The 20843-nt window shown below is 37.7% G+C and overlaps 1 protein-coding gene across 3 annotated transcripts in view; it reads right to left on the bottom strand.

The window, feature by feature from the left end:
• PLSCR4 (phospholipid scramblase 4) overlaps positions 1–20843 on the bottom strand; it is a 37226-nt gene that overhangs the window by 6501 nt on the left and 9882 nt on the right. The window contains exons 3-6 of one of the 3 annotated variants that reach the window (XM_028488923.2): positions 11883–11909; positions 10589–10720; positions 4116–4351; positions 877–919 (exon numbers count right to left, since the gene is read on the bottom strand). In XM_028488923.2, coding sequence (XP_028344724.1) covers positions 877–919; positions 4116–4351; positions 10589–10720; positions 11883–11889 — 418 coding nt within the window. In that variant the 5' untranslated portion in view covers positions 11890–11909. The remainder of the gene's footprint in view (positions 1–876; positions 920–4115; positions 4352–10588; positions 10721–11882; positions 11910–20843) is intronic. The other 2 variants (XM_007120079.4, XM_028488933.1) reach the window with 2 other exon arrangements.

Below are 20843 nucleotides of genomic sequence, written 5' to 3'. Positions count from 1 at the left end.
CATGGCCCACGAGCCCAGCCGCTCCGCGGCATGTGGGATCCTCCCAGACCGGGGCGCGAACCCGGTTCCCCTGCATCGGCAGGCGGACGCGCAACCACTGCGCCACCAGGGAAGCCCTAAGTATATAAGTAATTTTGAAATTTTAAAACATTTCTTTTAAGAAGTTCAGTGTAAAATGATTTTTAAAACTTTTCCACATAGAAGCAAAGATTGGAAACAATATTCCTGGAGTACTTGAATTAAGAAAACTTTAATTATAAAAACATTTAAAGGAAATTATACACCAGACCATGAATTAATCGGCTTATGAAATATGCTGAGAGGATTAGGGTCATTACTAATTGCAAATAAGAAAACCAATCAAGAAAAGTCAAAGGCTCTATGTGGAGGTAAAATGAATGAAATGAGGGTGTAGATCTGATACAGTGAGGGGAACTGAGAACAGGCATTGTGTTTACCGTGATTTTTTCTTACTTCCACAGCGTTGGACTTAGAACTCAGCAGACCGAGACTCTATTTCCAGCTCTGCCATTGATTAGCTGACTAAGGTGCCCTTGACTAGCTCATCTAGTCTTTTTGGTCCTTCTTTTCCTTGTCCATGAAAAGTGAATATGGAGATGGGTAAAGGATAGGGGGTTCGACCAAGTAAAAATGTTAAGTCCTTTTGAAATCTAAGAGCTCATGTATGATGTGTAAACAGATAAAATTATACAAAGTCAAGTCCCCTTATTACTTTCTTGAAGATAGGGTAATAGAGGATAGTCTTTTCTCTTTGAACCACTAAAAAATGATCAATATAAATAAGGAACTAGATATTGGATAATGCAAATTTTCACCTGATTCAAATATTGCTGGACACTACAAAATTATACATACTTTCCAGGGGTTCAAAATGCTGAAGAACATGTATGTTGTCCAACTGTTGGGATAAAACAAAGCAATTAGCAGAGAGAGAAATAACAGAATCAAATCAAACCAGTATTAAAAAAAAACTGATGAGACAGAAATTAAATGCATCAATTGATACAAAAATATCTTTCTGAAACTGAATGGAATCAAAAACATTTTTATCAAGCAAAATCAGCCCATCTGCACCTGATCAGATGGTTATTAGCAGAGCTGTCCAGATAGAACACTTTCCTCCAGGTCCACTGTAAAATATTGAAACAATTCTCTAAAATACCAGAAAATCATCTTCCTGCTTCAGTAACAGCACCTAGAAGAAGCTATGTTGCCTAGTTCAGTTCCTACTCATTGGTCTCTCTGATATGTCACCCACAGACTGGAGTTGTCAGGAAGTTCGGGACAGTTTAACATGGACCAGCCACAGAGAAGCCAATTTTCTCAGTGGCTTAGGGAGAGTGAATGAGGCAGGGTGGACCTTGCAAAGGAATGTCCGATCTCATATTACTTCACAGTACCTCTGAAAGAGGTTAACACACTGACTTCCATTCACTTGGGCTGCTGATGCCAGGGTCTTCCCTAAGTGCAGACTTTAATAGGGGAAGATCCAAGAGAGCTGGAAGCATGTGAATAGGATTAGGGCAAAGGAGAGGAAACATTCTCCAAGGATGGAATCCCTTGAAAAGGGAGGTTGGTAATACCATTAGACCAACCTCTACCCTAACTTTACTTAGGAATCACTGTAAAGATAAACATTTTGGCCCATCATCTGTTATACTTGAGAACATCCTAGCAGAAAAGAAACCCCTTTAAGGACAGACTACTCATATCTATATAATTTTAGATAATTTAGATCATTAGATCATTCCTAACTCCTGAGCCCAGAATATTGCCTGAAATGCCATATTTTACCAAATGTTTGTTGAATACATTAATTAATGAACACTGCATTACTGTGGTAATAAATAAAATTTAAAATAATGTGACCTGACATAAACGTTTTGTGGCATGATCCATTACAGGAGGGTATAGAGAGGATACAATCTTTCTTTCATTAAAAAATTTTTCTTTTATGAAAACACAATCAGGTGAGAGGGCCTAAACATGTCTTACAAAATTATCAAAAGTGGCCACTAGGGTGGTTTACAGTCCCTTTGAAAAACTCTAGGGACTCTTAAACATCTATAACTAAAAAGTAAAAATATTCATTGCTTGGTAAGAGCTTCTACTGCTGAGCAAAATATTCTAAAGAAATGCCTGTTACTGTGAAAGAAGTTTACCCAATAAGATACTACGGTTGTTAAGAAGCAGTTCTAACAAAGTGTGGAGTCACTGGCCAAGCCAATATTCTAGAAATAATGTAAACCTGCTACTCTGGATGTTAAAGTGTCAGGATAGTCCTGATAATGATTCATGTAATTTGCACACGAGATGGCAAAAAGACTCTGAGAGGGACTTCCCTGGCGGTCCAGTGGTTAAGACTCCACACTTCCACTGCAGGGGGCATGGGTTCAATCCCTGGTCGGGGAACTAAGGTACAGACAAAAATAAAAAATAAAAAATAAAAGCCTAGGATGAAGAAAATGCTTGGATGCCTGGCTCTGTGTCTTCCACCTACACACAAGGTGTTTCAACTAAAAACATCCACACAGCTATTATCCACTGGGTGGGTCCCATGTGCCAAATATATTAGGCACGTTACAAACTTTATCTCATTAAAAATTCTCCTAACAACCCAATAGGGTAGGTATCACTAGCATTATTTTATAGATGATGAAATTCAAGCACCAAGAGGTTAGAAAAGTTACTCAAGGTAGTAGAGTGAGGAGAGAGTAGAGCTAGAATTAAAAGCCAGGTTTGTCTGGCTCTAAACCTGTTTTATGTGTTTCTTTTTCAATTTTTTTTTAACTAAAAACATTGCTGAAAGGGAAAATAGAATTCATAAAATATGCCCATTTAACTTCACTGAAAGTAATAGGAGAAATTAAGAAAATTTTTTTAAATATTTAAATGAACAATATTAAAGCTATACATTTTTAAAAAGAAATGACTCCAGATATTGGATTTCTAAGGAAATTTCCTATATTTATCATCAAGTAAAAAAATAAACTTTCTAAACTTGGTTAACTTATAAGCATTTTATAAGCGTCCAAAATAATGTAGGGGTTACTCTAGCACTGTACCTGAATGACTGGCTTTGTCAATATTGTGCCAAACAACAGGTTAATAAAGTTTTTGGTTTATGTAAAATCCAAATTTTCCTGATCCAACTGTATTACTTTCAAAGATCAACACTATAACTGTATAACAATGGTTTTCAATGCACAGGATTAACAGTCAGTATATAAAACTGAAAAGAGAAACATGTCAACTCCAAGGAACATTTGGTTGACTAAGATAGGGAGACATATATTGAATTGGCAAGTCCCTTGCTTATAATGTATCAATATTTCAACACTTGCTTTTTCTAAAAGTGAAACATAATTTAGTAGTTTCTAAGGGATTTGCAATACTAGGTTTATCTTATTTTCATTAAGCAACATTTTTATTTCTGACATGGGTTTTTAAACAATACCATTTGGCGGTACACAAACCTGTGGGCATGTTGCCCCAGTTTCTGAAATGGGTGGCCCGGTCCTAGAATGTCCATATAGATAAAAATTAGGGAGTCCCTGTGTTGTGGAAAGGGGTTCTCTGGAACTTGACCTGAAACAGTATCCTTGGAGGTCCCCTATTTTTATTTACCTTGTATGCTTTGGGAGGTGACAGGACTGGCTGATGAAAACTATGGATGGTGAGAAATAGCAATGGCCTGAGGCACTGAGTGATTTACTCACTGTCTACCATTCTGTTCTGTTCTTTGTAATGTTGCTTTTCTTGACATTCAGCCTTTACTTCTAGGCAAATGACACTCCAATTAACATCTTTGATAATTTTTCTTCTATTCCTAGTTTTTAAACTGCCTTTGATAGGACATCTTGAATGTCTTAAAATTCAGTATACAACCTTCACAAAAACCATATCATCCCACCAAAAAAATCCCTATCTTCTTTGTTCCCCATTCACATTTCTGAAATTAGCACTACCACTCCTATAGTCTCACAAACATCTGTCATCACTGACCCATCACCTTTATCCACTCTATCCAGTCTCTTCTTGTTGGACCCCCAGTCATACTTTGTAAGAAAATAATTTGGATTTGTGTGGAATACCTGGGCTAAATATTCCAGACCTGGAGGACAGTTTGGCATAACAGTTGGCATTGGCATCCATACTATTGGAGCAGAATGTTGTGGTGCAGGATATTTTCCAGGCTGGTACTGGATAGGATAGCTACCACCAGTTTGCATGTACAAGGGGAAGGTGGTGGGCTGATGTGGACTGTAGTATCCCACAGGCAAGCCTCCTGGGTGGCCTGCAGGAGGAGGGACAGCTGATCCAGGGGGCCCTGCGTTCAGAAACAAATGAAAGTGTTATACATTATAAACACTACAATATATTGGAAATTAGCATGACTTTTTACATGGAGATGATATGGATCACACAACCTCCACTTAAAAATAACAAGGTGTTCCATTTTACAAGTGTGTAGGATGTACCAAAATGTACTAAGGGGATTTACACATTAACTCATTTAATCCTCTTAAGCCTTATGAGACAATTATTCCCATTTCAGAGGTAGAGAAGTAAGGTTGAAATATCAAGTTAACATGTTAGCCTCTAGGCATTAGCTTCCTTCTTTGGAGATAATAATATACCTACTTCATTAGGTTATAGTAGGATTAGCGCAAGGCCTAGCATATAATTAGCATGGTTAATTTTTTGTTACTATGTTTACTGTTATTATTGTTTAAGGTCATAAAGATAGTAAGGTCTACTTAACTTCAAAGGGGTTCTTTTAATGACTGCTATCTAACTCCAGAACAGTTTCATCACCCGTCCCCAAAAATCCCATACCCATTAGCAGTCATTCCCCATCTTTTCCCCCAGTCCCTGGAAACCGCTATCTCTATAGATTTGCCTAATCCAGACATTTCATGTAAATAAAATCATGTGACATAGCCTTTGTATCTGGTTTCTTTTACTTGGCAGGTTTTCAAGGTTCATCCTTGAACTTTGCATTAGTACTTCATTAATAAAAACTAGTGAAATAACAATACTCATGTCAGATAAAATATACTTTAAGAGAAAAACTGTTACTAGAGGTAAAGGACATTTTATTATAATAACAGAAGTGTCAATCTGTCAAGAAGACATACAATTATATACACCTAAAAACAGAGCTTCAAAATACATGAAGCAAAAACCGACACACTTAAAAGTGAAATAGGCAATCCAACGAACGATAGTTGGAGGCTGCAATACCCCACTCACAATAAGGGATAGAACACCTAAGCAGAAATATCAAAAAGGAAATAGAAGCATGAACAACATGCTTCTATTCAAACAATACATAAAAGGCATGTATAGAACACTCTACCAACAACAACAGACTAAACATTCTTCTCAAATGCACATAGAACCTTCTCCAGGATAGACCTACTGGTTGGCCATAAAACAAGCCTCAACAAATTTAAGATACCTGAAATCATACAGAGTATATTCTATTACAATGGAATAAAACTAGAAATCAATAATAACAGAAGAAATTTTGGAAATCACAAATATGAGGAAATAAAACGATACACTCAAACAAAACAACAAAGGGGTAAAAAGAAATCATGAGAGAAATGAGAAAATACTTTGAGATGAATGAAACAAAAGCACAATATACCAAAGCTTATGGGATGCAGCTAAAACAATGCTTAGGGGGAAACTGACAGCTGTAAACACCTACACTAAAAAAGAAATATCTCAAATCAGTAACCCAACTTTCCACCTTAGAAATAAACCAAAGCCAAAGCAAGCAGGAGGAAATAATAAACACTGAAGTAGAAGTGAGTGAAATGAAACAGGAAAAACAATAGACAAAAAATCAGCAAAACCAAAAGTAGGTTCTTTTAAAAGATCAACAAAATTGAGAAACCTTAAGCCAGACTAACCAAGAAAAAAAAAAAAAGACTTCAATTATTAAACACAGGGGTGAAAATGGGGACATTACTAAACTCTTACAGAAATCAAAATGCATCATAAGGAAATATTATGAACAGTTGTATGCAAAAGCAGGGTCCTGTGCGTGGTCCCTGCACACAGCACCACCAAGGGGGTAGGAAGACCACCTAAGCTACGCCTCCTGCCCAACCCACTGATCCGTCCCTGCCCTCACCCCATGTAAGGAACCAGCTCAGCCGCTGCCTCGGGGAGCGAGCGAGGCCACCTGTTTCTTGTTCTTGCTCTCTCTGCTGTAGCAGGAATCCCAATAAAGCCCTGCTTGAACTTCTCATCTGGCCTCTTAACAATTTCTGCTAATTAAATTGTCCAGGGACCTGGGTCTGTAACATATTCACTGGTAGACATAGTACGTGAAGGGGTTAGAGAGGAGGGGCAACTAACCTAGGCAGAGGAGATACCCTGTGATGTAAGTGCTGACACGTGAAACCCAGCCAGCACCTTGACGATGAGCAAAGGTTTTAGATACAGCAGGTACAAAATGAGCAGCTGCACAGGGGAAGCTCAGTACCACAGGAGTAAAGGCCATGCATATATAGAGATCTAGCAAACAAAACAGAAAGGAAGGCGGGGAGGAAGTGACGATTATGAAAGACCTATGCTCTGTGCAAAGAACCTGAACTTTATGCTAATAAAATGTAAAGTGGAGTGACCAGTTTTACATTTAGAACCTTTATGAACGAACGAGAAGGTTAGATTAGGAAGGAGGTGCCTGCAGGAGTCTAGATGTGAGGTAAGGAAGTTTCATTGTGATGAAAAGAGTAGAAAGTGGAGAAATAACAATCTACGTTTAAGAGACATATTGTGTTGGTAATAGACTGGATATGAGGAAAGATTCTCAAGTTTCTGACGTGGGTCCCTGCAGGCCTCCAGTGCCGAGAAAGAACAGAGGGCATGTGTTCAGGAGCAAGATGCCCAAGAAGCACTGAGGAATCACTGAGTTTGAGATCCTGGGTCACCCAGGGCAAGTGGTCTACAGGCAGGTGGAAATGCAAGTTTAGAGCAGAGGAGACTGATGTGGGTAGGGGCTAAGGGATTCATAAGTGGTTAAAGGCAAATGAAACCATATGGGGTATTCCCAGTATAACTCAGCAGAGTGTAAAAGGACAGGTGAATGGAAGAGGTGAGAGAGAGGACAGGGCAGGGCAGGGCTGGACAGGGGAGTGGCCCAAGGACCTCTGGGGAATACTGGTTTTCAAGGGCAGGGGACACAGAGCTCTTGACAGAGACCAGGAGTCAGGAGAGACTAACGGAAAAATAATGGTAACTAGAAACAATGTTAAATTAGAGCTAAGTGAGAAAAAAAGTGCTAATGTCTTTAGAAAAAATGGAGGAGATTTCATGTTTCAGTTTGTTGTGAAGAATAGACTTTAATTCCTTTAAGAGTTGTGTTTAAAGAGTATCCAAATTGGATTGGAAATCGGATATCCTCCTCTTTTTTTTTTTAGAACTATTATTAAAAAGCATACAATGCACCTAAAAAGTCACATAAACTATCTCAAAAATACTAATTGTTATATCATTTCAATGAGTTGATGATTAATTCTTCTGCTATTAACCATGTGATTTTACGATAAAAGTATGTCATGGAACAAAATTTGAGGATCAATAAATTAGAAAGGAAATTACAATTTAGATTATGGTGCTATTCAGTTTAGAGACTATACTTCTAAAAAAAACTGTATACAAATGTATGTAACCAAATGATTTTTGTTATAAGTATGTATTATTCAGAGATGTTAAGAGAAGTGAAGAAAAAACCATAATCTAATTACGTGTGGGAAATGGTGTATGTTTTATACTCTCTTTTAAGCTTTAAAATTGCCGTTAAGGGTTCTGATTGTTCTGCAGGAAAACAAAACAAAACATGTTTAACCTTGTGTAACTATAGTATCCCACACTTATTTAAATAAAGAACTCTGTTATGGAGTATTTTCCTACCAATGCTAGTGTGAGAAATACTGCTTTATGGGATTTGTGTTTTCTTAGTTATTTTGAATATTACCATCCTTTTTTATTTCAAAAAAGTATGTCATTTTCCTCTTTAAATAGACTACATATAACAAAGGCTTCTTTATTAACTATGCTTTTAAACATATTTGGCCCAAAATTATTTTCAATGGTAACAAATATCCAGTAATGTAATGCAAATGGAATTACATAATTGAATTTAAAGAAATTCATTAAAGCTAAAATATCAAGCATAGTATTCAAGTTCCTTAATGTGAATCAAGGGCACACAATTTGCATCAGTATAAATAAGTATATAGTTCAGCCACTAGATGGTGATCACAGTGAATTTTTGTTGCTGATTTTCATAACTGAAAATTCATGAGTTGGGCTATTTTTTTGATACAGAAAGGAAGAGACAGACACTTTCCCAGATGAGCAGAACATGAGTTATAACCAATGTTTACTTCTTAGAAACGGTGGAGTTTCTGTTCTACTGGAACCTAGGTTCTTGGATATAGTGACTGGGGAATCTAAGACAGATTATGTAGATAATGTTGACAGCCACTGAAGTAAAACATAGAGAAATGTATATATAGCGATATTACAATGTAGGGTTGTCAGAAACTTGGATTTAGCAGGGCTTAAGCCATAATGAGGGGTTATACTGGATCAGATTCACACAACATGCATACACATGAGGGAAAGGGGAAAAGGAAGCCCTGTTTTCAGAAAACACTGCAGGGGCAAAGGCTACCTGAGCTCCATGAATCATATGTCTGGAGCCAAGACAACATCCTGGCCATCATCCTGTGGATATTGGGGTTTCTTGTGCTCTTTCACAGCCTAACTCACTGGTTTCTGCCTCTAAACAAACACTTAAATATATATTTAAAGAAATATCACTATACTTTTATCATTTTCTAAATCACTAAAATGTATTTGAATATAATCCTGATTAAAACTATTTCCTTAGTCAAAAGTAAGAGGTGTTTTCTTTTAGATGTTTTAGGACTTTAATGTCCTTCACACAGTCAACATAAAACACTGACAATGGATGAACAATAGGGGATGTTCAGCGAAGATCTTCCCGAACTCGCGGCATCACTGGTCAAACACCAGAAAGAGAACAGTCACATGAACAGTAAGGGGGTTTAACAGAGATTTTTAGTTTAACAGCATAACTGAAAAACAAAGAACCAACCAAGTGAGCAAGCAAGCAACCAACCAACCAACCATTCTTCTACCCACTGAAAGGAAAGAAAAAGCAAATCACGGAGCTTCCAAATCTTGCGAAGCAGCTTAAAAAGGGAGAGGGGAGAGGGAAGGGGAGGCACACAACTGTTGAGAACGTAACACTCTAATGCACAAGGTCAAGGGTCCTAACATTCTCAAAGTCTCGACATATACCAACAAGAACCGTATTATTAGAAATATAAAGGCACAGAGATATAAATGCATAGAGATATAAACTATTTGGTATTAAAAACAGACCTTGCTATATAAACATATAGTATGTCACTTTTATCTCTTTATGAGAATAACAGGATAAAGAAATATCTCCAGTTTGCCTTTTAGTCTGGAACATCACAACACGGTCCGTGGTGACCTGAATTAACAGCTGCAGAATCCAGAAGACCCCACTGCTGTCATCTTGCAAAGGATCAAAATTCAGCACCCAGAGGGCTCCACCCACCCTCCATGCTGTGTGTCTGTGTGTCTCTAAAAACAATAACCTGCAATTTGCATATAATTAAACCCACAGGCATCTTTGAATATGAGATCTAGGCAGCAAAAGTAGCAGCAAAGACAACAGTAGCTAGAATTTGGTAGAAAAGCAAGAGAAGATTTTTTAAAAGCTTCCACTTCAAGTCAGGATTAAGGTTAAGTTTCAACAGCTTGGCTTAGCTGTGGATGTTTTGCTGTTCTCTGGAAAAAGAAGAAAATCTATCATAAGCATGTTCATGCGAGAAAAATACTGTTTGTTTAGTTTTTTTAGCCATGACCAAGTGAAAAAGTAAGAGTATTTTTAATTTTAAAGAATTTACATATTGCCCAAATTCTTAGGAGTATCTATTTTCCTGAGTCCCTGAGTACAGTATGAGTTGTGTATTCAGACTTATGAAAATATTTGCCGAACTACAAGCTCCTGAATCAGAACTCAAAGCCATTCACTTCCATTTTTCTGCACTTCTCCTGCCACCTGTCCCAACCAGACCTTCATGACCCTGAGCTTTTGGACATATTGTTCTTTCTGCAAGGTATGGCTCTTTTCCCCCTTTCCTTCGATTGAGAGATTCCTCACGTGCCAGTAAAACTTGATTTCCTCAGTTAGTGCTTCCCTCAAATCCCCAGTAAAGGCAGTTACTGCCCTCTGTGGTCTTCACAGGACAACATGCTCTTCACATTCAAGCAAGGAGAATGCCATCAGTGTTTGCACAACTTCCTTCCTAAGACAGGAATATAATTCTAATTAACATCTAGTAAACTACTCGGCACGCTGTAGGCATCCAGTATTTATTTACTGAATCAGTCCATTAATTAATTAGTTAATTTTAAAAGCAATCTTAACTATGAGTATGGTTTTCCAGAGAGGGGAAAGATTCTTTCTGAATATTTAACCTACCTGGTGCAAAATGGGAACTGTACTCAGGAGGGGCACCAGGCCTTGGATCAGGTGATTTTATTTGATTCTCCATTTCATCTGCAGATTGTTCAGGGTCTGTGGGGACTATATTTTGGGGGAGAGAAAGGGGACCTGATTTACAATGGGAATGATAATATGATTACAGAAGATATTCATTTTTAAAATTTTGGTATGCATCAATGAATATAACCAACATGATATACACTCATTTTTTATAAAAAAAAATTCATTACGTATATTAGACATCAACCTATTAATATATTTGATGAATTTTTAGCCTGAATATGGACTTAAAAATAAAACTAAGCTATTATATTGTTATGATCAAAGCAAAAAGCTTTCATGCTAGTGTTCAGCTGACCTAATGCTCATTCCTACCTACATAAACTCCTTGCACAGCAGCAAAACTTCTTTCTCCTATTATATAATAGGGAGAGTACAGTCATTTATAGAGTGCATCTGATTTATTCCCGAATCCTTTTTGGAAAATGGCTGTGTTTAAATAAATTCAAAGCATGACACGATAAATACTTAATAAATTTAAGACATAACATGATGAATACTTAATAAATTTAAAACATAACACAATGAATACTTAATACTTTAAACAGCAGTAATGCTACACACAACTCAGCTGGAGGTGGTTCAGTCTTCATCTCCAGTGAGTCACACTTTTACCATATTCTGCCTAAAAGCAACCTAGATCATTGTAATTGCTGCAAGGGAGGTACTGCAGTCACTTTTCATTATGTTATAGCTTGTCCTCTTGTTGAAATTAGAGAAATTACTCACTAGAAGGGAGTCCTGAGTCTCTTAACTGGTTGACTTTTATCTCATAAGAAACACAAATCCCACAGATGTGGTGTTTCTCTCCTTGTATCATCTCCTACATTGCTTGAAAAAGCAGGGCTACTTTTGAGCCGCCTTCTGTAAAGGCAAGCTGCCATCACAGGCTTTTTATTACTATTACCTCTCTTTGCAGATTTACTCTCCTACCTGTATTTTTCCTTTACCTAACTTTCCCCCACATACTTTAGAGATTTTTGCAGTACCTATATGCCAGTATAAAACCCTTTTAATCCTTTTCTGTCAAAGATAAAGAGGAATGTTCATATATATAAATGAACAAATGAGTGTGTATATATATATATATATTCTTCAAATATTAAACAAGTGATTTCAAAATGAAATAATCTCCAATTTTTTAAGAAAAGGAATCACACAGTTCACATTTGAAAATAAAGCATATGAAAATTTATTCACAAAAACTTACCTGACATTTGAAGAATTCTAATTAATCCTGAAAAAAAACACATTTTATACCTTTAAAAATATATTTATATAGTTAGTATTATTATTTAGTGATACATGTAACAAGTCCTGTGATATTTTAGTCCCCATTTACCTTTCTTTCATTCCTTCATAAATTCAACAAATATTTCCTGAGCATCTATTATGTACCAGGGACTATTATAGGTGTTGAAAATACAGCAGTAAACCAGATGGACACTCTGCTGGAGATTATATATTAGTGGAGTGAAACATATCAAGAAATATTTAAGATTAAATGTAGATAGTACAATTATGAAGAAAACAAAGTTAAAGATTAAGAAAAACATGGATGAGGAGCTCGAGGAGGGTCAGGGAAACGCTCTCTCAGGAGGTGACCTTTCAGCTATCTGAACTATGACAGAAAGCATTATACTAAAAATGCAGGAAGAGAGTTCCCAAAAGACAAGAAAGTAAGTGCAAAGGCCCTGAGATGGCAATGAGCTTGGGCAAAGAGCAAGGGAGAGAAAGAGGTCAGGTGTGACTGGAACACAGGGAAAGAAGAGAACCGAGGTCAGAGGTGGAGACAGAGCTCTGATCACACCTGAAACTCATGGCAAAATGTTTGGAATCTGTTGTAATTGCAGCTGGAGAGTCTTCGGGGGGCTTTAATCAGTGGAGTGATCACATCTGATTTAAACTTTGTCTTGAGGGGCTGGAGTAGAAGCAGTGGGGGAGGACTGGCAGCAGTAATCCAGGTGGGAGCTGACGCTGGCTTAGACTGGGGAGGTGACACGAGAGAGGGTCAGATGCGGTCAGATGCTTAACAAGATTTGGAAGCAGAACCCACAGGAGTTGCTGATGGACTAAGTAAAGAGAGGAGTTGAGGAGGAGTCTCACTTTTTAAGCCAGGGTACCCGAGCTGATGGTGATGCCATTAGCTGACCTAGAGAGGAAGATGGCGGGAAAATGTTGGGCCTGGGGAGGGCAGGAATCAAAAGTTTAAATCGGGACATGTTATGTTTAAGAAGAGTCCAAGAGAAGACATGTTAAACATTTAAATAAAAACATGTATATGTGAACATTATGAGAATAACTCAGAGAAGTGATCTAGAAGTGGGGATGATATTTGAAACAAGGGGTGGAGGTTGGGGAGAGAGTTCATTGATTTCATTAATTCAATCAAGGGGAAAAGATTATTAGAGAAAGGAATTTCAGTATTTCAGGTTTCTGAGTTCTGGGCGATGACAAATAACAAGGTGAAAACATCAGCAAAAGCTATAACATATTGAATGCTTATCAAATGTCAGGAAAAGGCAGAGCACTTTTCATATATTATCTCCAATTTGCACAGCAAAGAAACCATAAACAAATGAAAAGACGACCCACAGAATGGGAGAAAATATTTGCCAATGATATGACCAATAAGGGATAAACCTCCAAAATTTACAAACAGCTCCTGCAGCTCAATATCAAGAAAACAAACAACCCAGTCAAAAAATGGGCAAAAGATCTAAATAGACATTTATCCAAAGAAGACATGCAGATGGCCAAGAGGCACATGAAAAGATGCTTAACATCACTAATTATTAGAGAAATGCAAATCAAAACTACAATGAGATATCACCTCACACCAGCCAGAATGGCCATCATCAAAAAGTCTACAAACAATAAATGCTGAAGAGGGTGTGGAGAAAAGGGAACCCTCCTACACTGTTGGTGGGAATGTAAATTGGTGTAGCCACTATGGAGAACAGTATGGAGTATGGAGGTTCCTTAAAAAACTAAAAACAGAGCTACCATATGACTACCGTATGATCCAGCAATCTCACTCCTGGGCATATATCTGGAGAAAAACATGGTTCGAAAGGATACATGCACCCCAATGTTCACTGCAGCACTGTTTACAATAGCCAAGACATGGAAGCAATCTAAATGTCCATTGACAGATGAATGGATAAAGAAGATGTGGTACATATATACAATGGAATCTTATTCAACTATTAAAAAAAACGAAATAATGTCATTTGCAGCAACATGGATGGACCTGGAGATTATCATACGAAGTGAAGTAGGTCAGACAGAGAAAGACAAATATGATATCGCTTATATGTGGAATCTGAAAAAAAGTGATACAAATGAACTTATTTACAAAACAGAAACAGACGCACAGACATAGAGAACGAACTTATGGCTACCAGTGGGGGAAGCGTGGGGGAAGAGATAGATTGCAAGTTTGGGACTGACATGTACACACTGCTATATTTAAAATAGATAACCAACAAGGACCTACTGTATAGCACAGGGACCTCTGCTTAATACTCTGTAATAACCTAAATGAGAAAAGAATTTGAAAAAGAATAGACACATGTATATGTATAACTGAATCACTCTGCTGTACACCTGAAAGTAATACAACATTGTTAATCAACTATACTCCAATATAAAATAAAAATTAAAAACAAACCAAAAATATATATATAAACAGGAACTTCCCTGGTAGTGCAGTGCTTAAGAATCCACCTGCCAATGCAGGGGACACGGGTTCAAGCCCTGGTCCGGGAAGATCCCACATGCCGCGGGGCAACTGGGCCCGTGTGCCACGACTACTGAGCCTGTGCTCTGGAGCCCACGAGCCACAACTGCTGAGCCTGCGCTCCTAGAGCCCGTGCTCCGCAACAAGAGAAGCCACCGCAATGAGAAGTCCGCGCACCGCAACTAAGAGTAGCCCCCACTTGCTAAAACTAGAGAAAGCCCGTGCACAGCAACAAAGACCAAACACAGCCGAAGATAAATAAGTAAATAAATAAACTGAAAAAAAGTAAATAAACAAAACAATGTAATAGTGAAAAAAACAAACGAAAACATCTAATACGTAAATGGCCAACGCTGCTAAACTCAAGTACTTCTAAATTCCCAGTCCATGTTCTTTCCAATGAGTCATCCTGCTTATCAGAGTACAGAATGTGGTCATTTGTGTTGCTCCAGTAGGGTAGAAATCACCAATACAGGGTAGGTATGCCAAAGAAGCACTAGAACACTATATGAGTAAGTAGTCAATACAGACTGAGTTGACCCAACAAATGTCACCATGACATAAGCCAGTATGTAGATTCTAGCCTCCTGCCAAGCCTGCATCAGTCTTGGACTATTTCCTCTCCCTCTCTGGAGCTGGAGTTAGTTGTACAACGTCCTACGTGTCTTAAAAGTAAAAACAGTTCCCTGGAGCACACCACAAATCCAGACCCAACTGCAGGCCAACCAAGAGTTCCAGGAACTGGTCCTATCCCTTTAATGATGGTAATATCTGGGGTTTAGGAAAATGCCCCTACCTTTCTAGAACCTTAAATTCTGGACATTCCTAGGAATGTACCCTCAAGTGACTGCATGTGTACACACAGGTTATATACGAGAATGTTCTTGACACACTGTTCACACTAAAAGAAACTAAAAACATTTCCAGTGTCCATCAATGGTACACTGGATAAATATATTCTGGTATATTTATATGATATAATAGTATACTGTAGTGAAAACAAAGTACAGCCATACCCATCAACAGAGATGAATCTCAAAATTACAACACTACAAAAAAAAAGCAGTCATAGGAGAACACATATGAGTCCATTTAAGAATATTCAAAAGCAGGAAATGATACAAAACACTTTTTTTCTGATACATGTATGGGGAAAACTTTAAAGAATAAAATTAGGGAATTAATAACACAAAATTTAGGAAAATGGTTACCCGTGGAAAAGAAGTGATGTGGATAAAGTGCTTAGTTCTGGCCCTCAAGGGGCTTAAGTTCCTGCTAATGTTCTAGTTCTAATAGGGTGGTGAAACAGGGGTGATGGGTTGTTACTAGTTTTTAAAGAGCACATATACGTTTATATCTGCATATTTATATGTATGACATTGTTTCACAATAAAAAAGAACCATCTGACAGTTATATGTTTAGTGTAACTTTCTAACTGAACATCTGTTGTTCCTTTCTACCTCATGCCTGGGGATTGCAAACTGTCAAATAACTGTGATGCAAAGTAATTAGAACAGATTATTAAGTGCCTTAGTAAAAACAGGCCAAATTATCAATCTATCCATCCATCTATTCATCCATCCATCCATATATCCATCCAACTATCTAGAGTGGCAAATGCTACAGCACAGTGCACAAGTGGCAAATGTTAACAACTGCTGAAGCTAAGTGAAGACAGAGATTTGAATATTTTCATTACAAAAAAAAAAAAAACTTGAAGGAAAACAAATACATAATTCTGGACCCCAAAAGTGAAATAATACCTCTGGGGTCCAGGCCTGGAAATCTGTACTTTTAACACAGTCCCAGATGATCCTTTTGATCAGGAATGTTTGGACTGATATGGTGTAAAGAAAAATAACAGTTCTCAACCATGCCAGGCAGAAATTAGCATTCAAATGTGATTCAAGCGATTGAAAAACACCTTGAAAAAATAAACCAATTTTGAAAACATTTTAAATCTATAAGAATGTTTTTTAAAGTAACTAATATCAATGAATTTAAAGTAAAATACACCTACACATTGCCTAACAAGCTTCAGGTGCTCATGGAATTTGTTTAGTCCTCCCTCCTTTGAGCCACTGGTTTCTTTTTTTTTCACCACTCTAAATTCTCTCCCCGTTCTTAAAAATTTTACAATATAGTTTTATCAACAAATGTTATATAAGGCAGGATAATGTCCAGTTGGTACAGTCGTGAATGTTCTAACTTAATCTTCCCTTAACATTCAGTGGATTGTTTCAGATTTCTCATTCACTCAGCAAGGCCAGAAAGTGCCATACGTTGAAGAAAGGCTGACTTTTGGCTTTCTGTCAAAGGGAAATCAGAAAACTGAGCTGTGTCTCCGTAATAGGAGACATCCTAGACATCACATGGTCTAGAGAACTCAATTGCAGAGGCCTTCGCATTTTCAAGGCTTAGGCTACATACAGGGGAATCTAAGCCAACTGAAGTGTAATTAAGAGGGAAAGGAGACATGGGTGAGATAGCATGAGGTTGGGGAAGCTGTGGTTTGCAGCTGTGCAAGGCAGCCCTGGTATCTTATACAGCATCCCACAGCAAGAGAGCATTTACCCGGATACCACTTGTTGCAACAAACACTGCAGCTGCGTTATATGCTCATGCTTCAATTGCACCTTTGTAAATAGTGACACACTAGCAAAGTTCAATAAAACCGCAAGTCTTTGAACCATACCATGGATATTCAATCACAAAACTGAAAATGACGATCAGCTCTTTGCAGTTGAGTATTTACTAGAATCTGTCCTGGTCTGTTGGCAAGAGAGACTCTGGGCACATGAGAATCTTGCCGTTCTTTAGGCACAAGGCTGGGAAACCTGCATATGAAATCTCAAACCTTGGGCTCTGCCTGTTTCCAGTGCCTTCAGCTGTGAGAGGAGAGAAAAGAAAGCAAGAGGTCCCTGTCCATATAATTCCTTCAGCTCCTTAGCAGGGGCAGGAAATACAGCTAGTTCTTGCAAAGTCCCAGTCCATCTACCACAGTCCCCTACTTGGGTATTCAAATGTAGTAGTATTAGAAAAAATGCTGCCAGTCATTTAACATGCATTACTGAGCATCTTTTTGCTGGGTTCCAAGGTGACACCAAGAGATGGGCTGGGACCTGGGACCCTCGTCTCCTCGAGCAACATAATACAAAGAAACTATAAGAGACTGAAAATAACTACACGCGTGTACAGTGGGGCAATTATGAGCAATAAGATACAAAAAGGCCACCAACCAACTGCCATTTCTGAGGTGCCGAGAGTAAAAGCAGAGTGCTGTGCATGGTCCCTGCACACAGCATCACCAAGGGGGTGGGAAGACCACCTAAGCTACGCCTCCTGCCCAACCCACTGATCCGTCCCTGCCCTCACCCCATGTAAGGAACCAGCTCAGCCCCTGCCTCGGGGAGTGAGCGAGGCCACCAGCTGCTTGTTCTCGCCCCACATCCCACTGCTGCAGCACGAGCCCCAGTAAAGCCCTGCATGAATTTCTTGTCTGGCCTCTTATCAATTTCTACTGATTAAAGAGTCCAAGGACTTGGGTCGGTAACAATTCTAGCAGATATGATTTTATGAGCATTGTAAGGAGTTTCAAACTGGAAAACCTAGGAAAAAGAAAATGGAGACACTGCTGGAGGGCTTTCCATATTTGTAGCCAAATGAAAGACAAATAAGTAAAGCATAGCTTAAGTGTCTGCTTATATTTTTAAGATGAATGGATTTATTAATAGACTTTAAAATGAGCAGAAAATTTAAATTAAAGATATCACCTCTTTGCCACTTATTTCAAATATACTGTGAAACTAATAAATATATTTGTTTAAATGTAAGGTACCAATGACTATACCCTAACTTATTCAAACTATTCCATTTTTACTTTATACACATTTTTGGTATTATGAACAATGCTATATAATTTCCATTTACATAAATATTTGCACATACCTCTGCCATTCTCTTATGATAAAACAATTTAAGAAGGATTCATGTTCTATAGGTGGATGTTTCTTATAATTTAGGGAACATTTTGCTATTTTCTTTCTAGCAAGACTTCTTCAGTTTAAACCTAAATCATATCTGAGTGACCATCTCAATATTAAATATTATCTTCCTTTAAACTTTTCCCATATGCTAAGGAAAATTTCCTTTTGTATTACCATGCCATTAAACATAATTCTTAATTCCTTAAATATTAAGAATAATAATGTGCTTTTTGAAAGAGAAAGTTTAACTGATACGGTGGCTTAATAGATTTTAAAGGATCACTAACGCAAAAGTATTACAGAATAGTAGGTACTCAGGAACTTTTACTTATATTCAAAAGGATTGTTGATTCTTCCTTTTATAAGTGACCCTTTAAATACCTATTGCTAATTCAAACATATAAAACTTCTATTCATTTCTTCAAATGAAGCAAGATAAAGACAAATGGAAATTTAATGGCTGCCTAGGGAAACAGCCCCCCAAATTGGAGGTGTAAAAGCAACAGATACATTGTGTTTCTAATTTAGCTTGCCTGTGGATACTGGATTGAATATTATAATAGCTAGGTAACTACTTTTTTGAAAGAGAGAAATTCTAAATTAACACACGTTTAGGGGTAGGCTCCTTGAAATCACTGCTGAAGAACAAACTAGTTCAAATCAGATTTGACAGGGGTATCCAGAAATATGGCCTCCGATCCCACCCAAATCTTATGCATTTAGGGTTTAACTAGATTTTTGCAGTAAATTCACTAGAGGTATTACGTGTTCTTTTGCTCACTTTTCTTTTTACATTTCTTAGCTTTATATTGATGGATGAAAAAGACTGGACATCCAAAAACTGATTATTATTTTTGTGGCCAATATATCAAACCAGATCTCCCATTATTGATGATCCCTTTCTATCTTTAACTTGTATTCAACAAAAATACTTTAAAACATCTTCATAGGCAGTTTACAAATATTAACTTCATAGAAAGCTTTATAGAAGAGATACTATAATAGAGGTGGAAACTGAGGCACAGAGAAGTTATTAAAAGGCTCTTCTCCAAGGCTGTACAGTTAGCAAGAAGTTCTGGCAGCATTGACTGGTGATCCAGTTTCCCTGTGCCTTCCTTTTACCCAGTGCAGCTGCCTACCTTTTGGCCAAACCAGAACTCTTCAATATTTGCCTTTGAGGTAGGGGAGAGTTGAAAATAGAAAAAATACAGTTGACCCTGAACAACGGGGGTTAAGGGTGCTGACCCTCAGCAGTCTAAAATCCAGCTATAACTTTTCAGTTGGTCCTCTCATCCCTGGTTCACATCCGCGGGTTCAACTAACTTCAGATCATGAGATACTACAGTTCCTATTTAGTAAAAACATATCTGCGTATAAGTGGATCCTCGCTGTTCAAACCTGTGTTGTTCAAGGGTCAACTGTATGTACAATTTAATGAGCTACTTTTTGTCCTTGTAAAGCACAGCAAGCAATTCTGGTGATATACTTGGTAAAATCAAAAAGCAAAAATAACTAGTTAAAATATGCTACTCTTTGAATATGAAATTCATTTTATAATTGGGTGGGTCTGGTTTTTGAAATGGTTTTACAGTAATGGTGATACATTTGTATTAATCTCTCTACTGTGGCTCAGCAAAAGTTTTGTGGATTATAAACTAATTCATATGTGACGTTACCATGGATAATAAAAACGTTAGCTGTAAATTTTAAACTGAATCAGTTTATGTATTTTAGCAAGCGTAATGAGGTAGGTGAAAAATTCATTTCACAAAAAATTCTGTGGCAAGATTTTTTTATGATACAAACAGAGCTCAGGAAGATGTTTTTCATGGGTTTCCCCAACCCTTGTCCCTGAGAAACTGGCCCAAAAGGAGATCATGTTTATGAAAGGGAGGGCTGGGGTCTCTGCCATCCTATTATGGCCCAACAAAGCCACTGGGGCAAAAAGAAAACCCCTTTCTGGCTTGGAGGGGATGCCATACAGTGGAGAGAGGTGGAGAAGAGGAAGGAGGGCAGCGGAGAGTAAGCCTCCTCATAAAGAAACTTCAAGAGTAGGAAGAGAGAGAGAATTAGCAGCAGGTACAATAAAAAGTAAACGGTCTTGAAGTAAGAGCCTTAACAAGGATTAAGTTTTATGGAACCCCCAACTAGAAGGTAAGTTTCCTAAAGACAGATTTTTATTTTTTTACTCCTGTACTCCTAGTACATAGAACAGTGCCTGCACATGGTAGGTATCAAAAAAATATTGTTTAAATGAAGCTTTTTGCTGTGTAAAATCTTATGCTACACCCTTTAAGAAAATCTACACTAAAAGCTTGAATTATTCTTCCACATCTCTGGGTATATTTTTGTTTTCTCTGAATACAATTCCCTACAGATTCTGAATCATGATGGACTACAGGATTTATGCACTTTACACATCAGTTTCTCTGTGTAAATTTC

This window comes from Physeter macrocephalus, chromosome 1 (genome assembly GCF_002837175.3).
Source record: "Physeter macrocephalus isolate SW-GA chromosome 1, ASM283717v5, whole genome shotgun sequence".
Classification (NCBI taxonomy): Eukaryota; Metazoa; Chordata; class Mammalia; order Artiodactyla; family Physeteridae; genus Physeter; species Physeter macrocephalus.
This window is presented reverse-complemented; position numbering and strand designations above follow the sequence as displayed.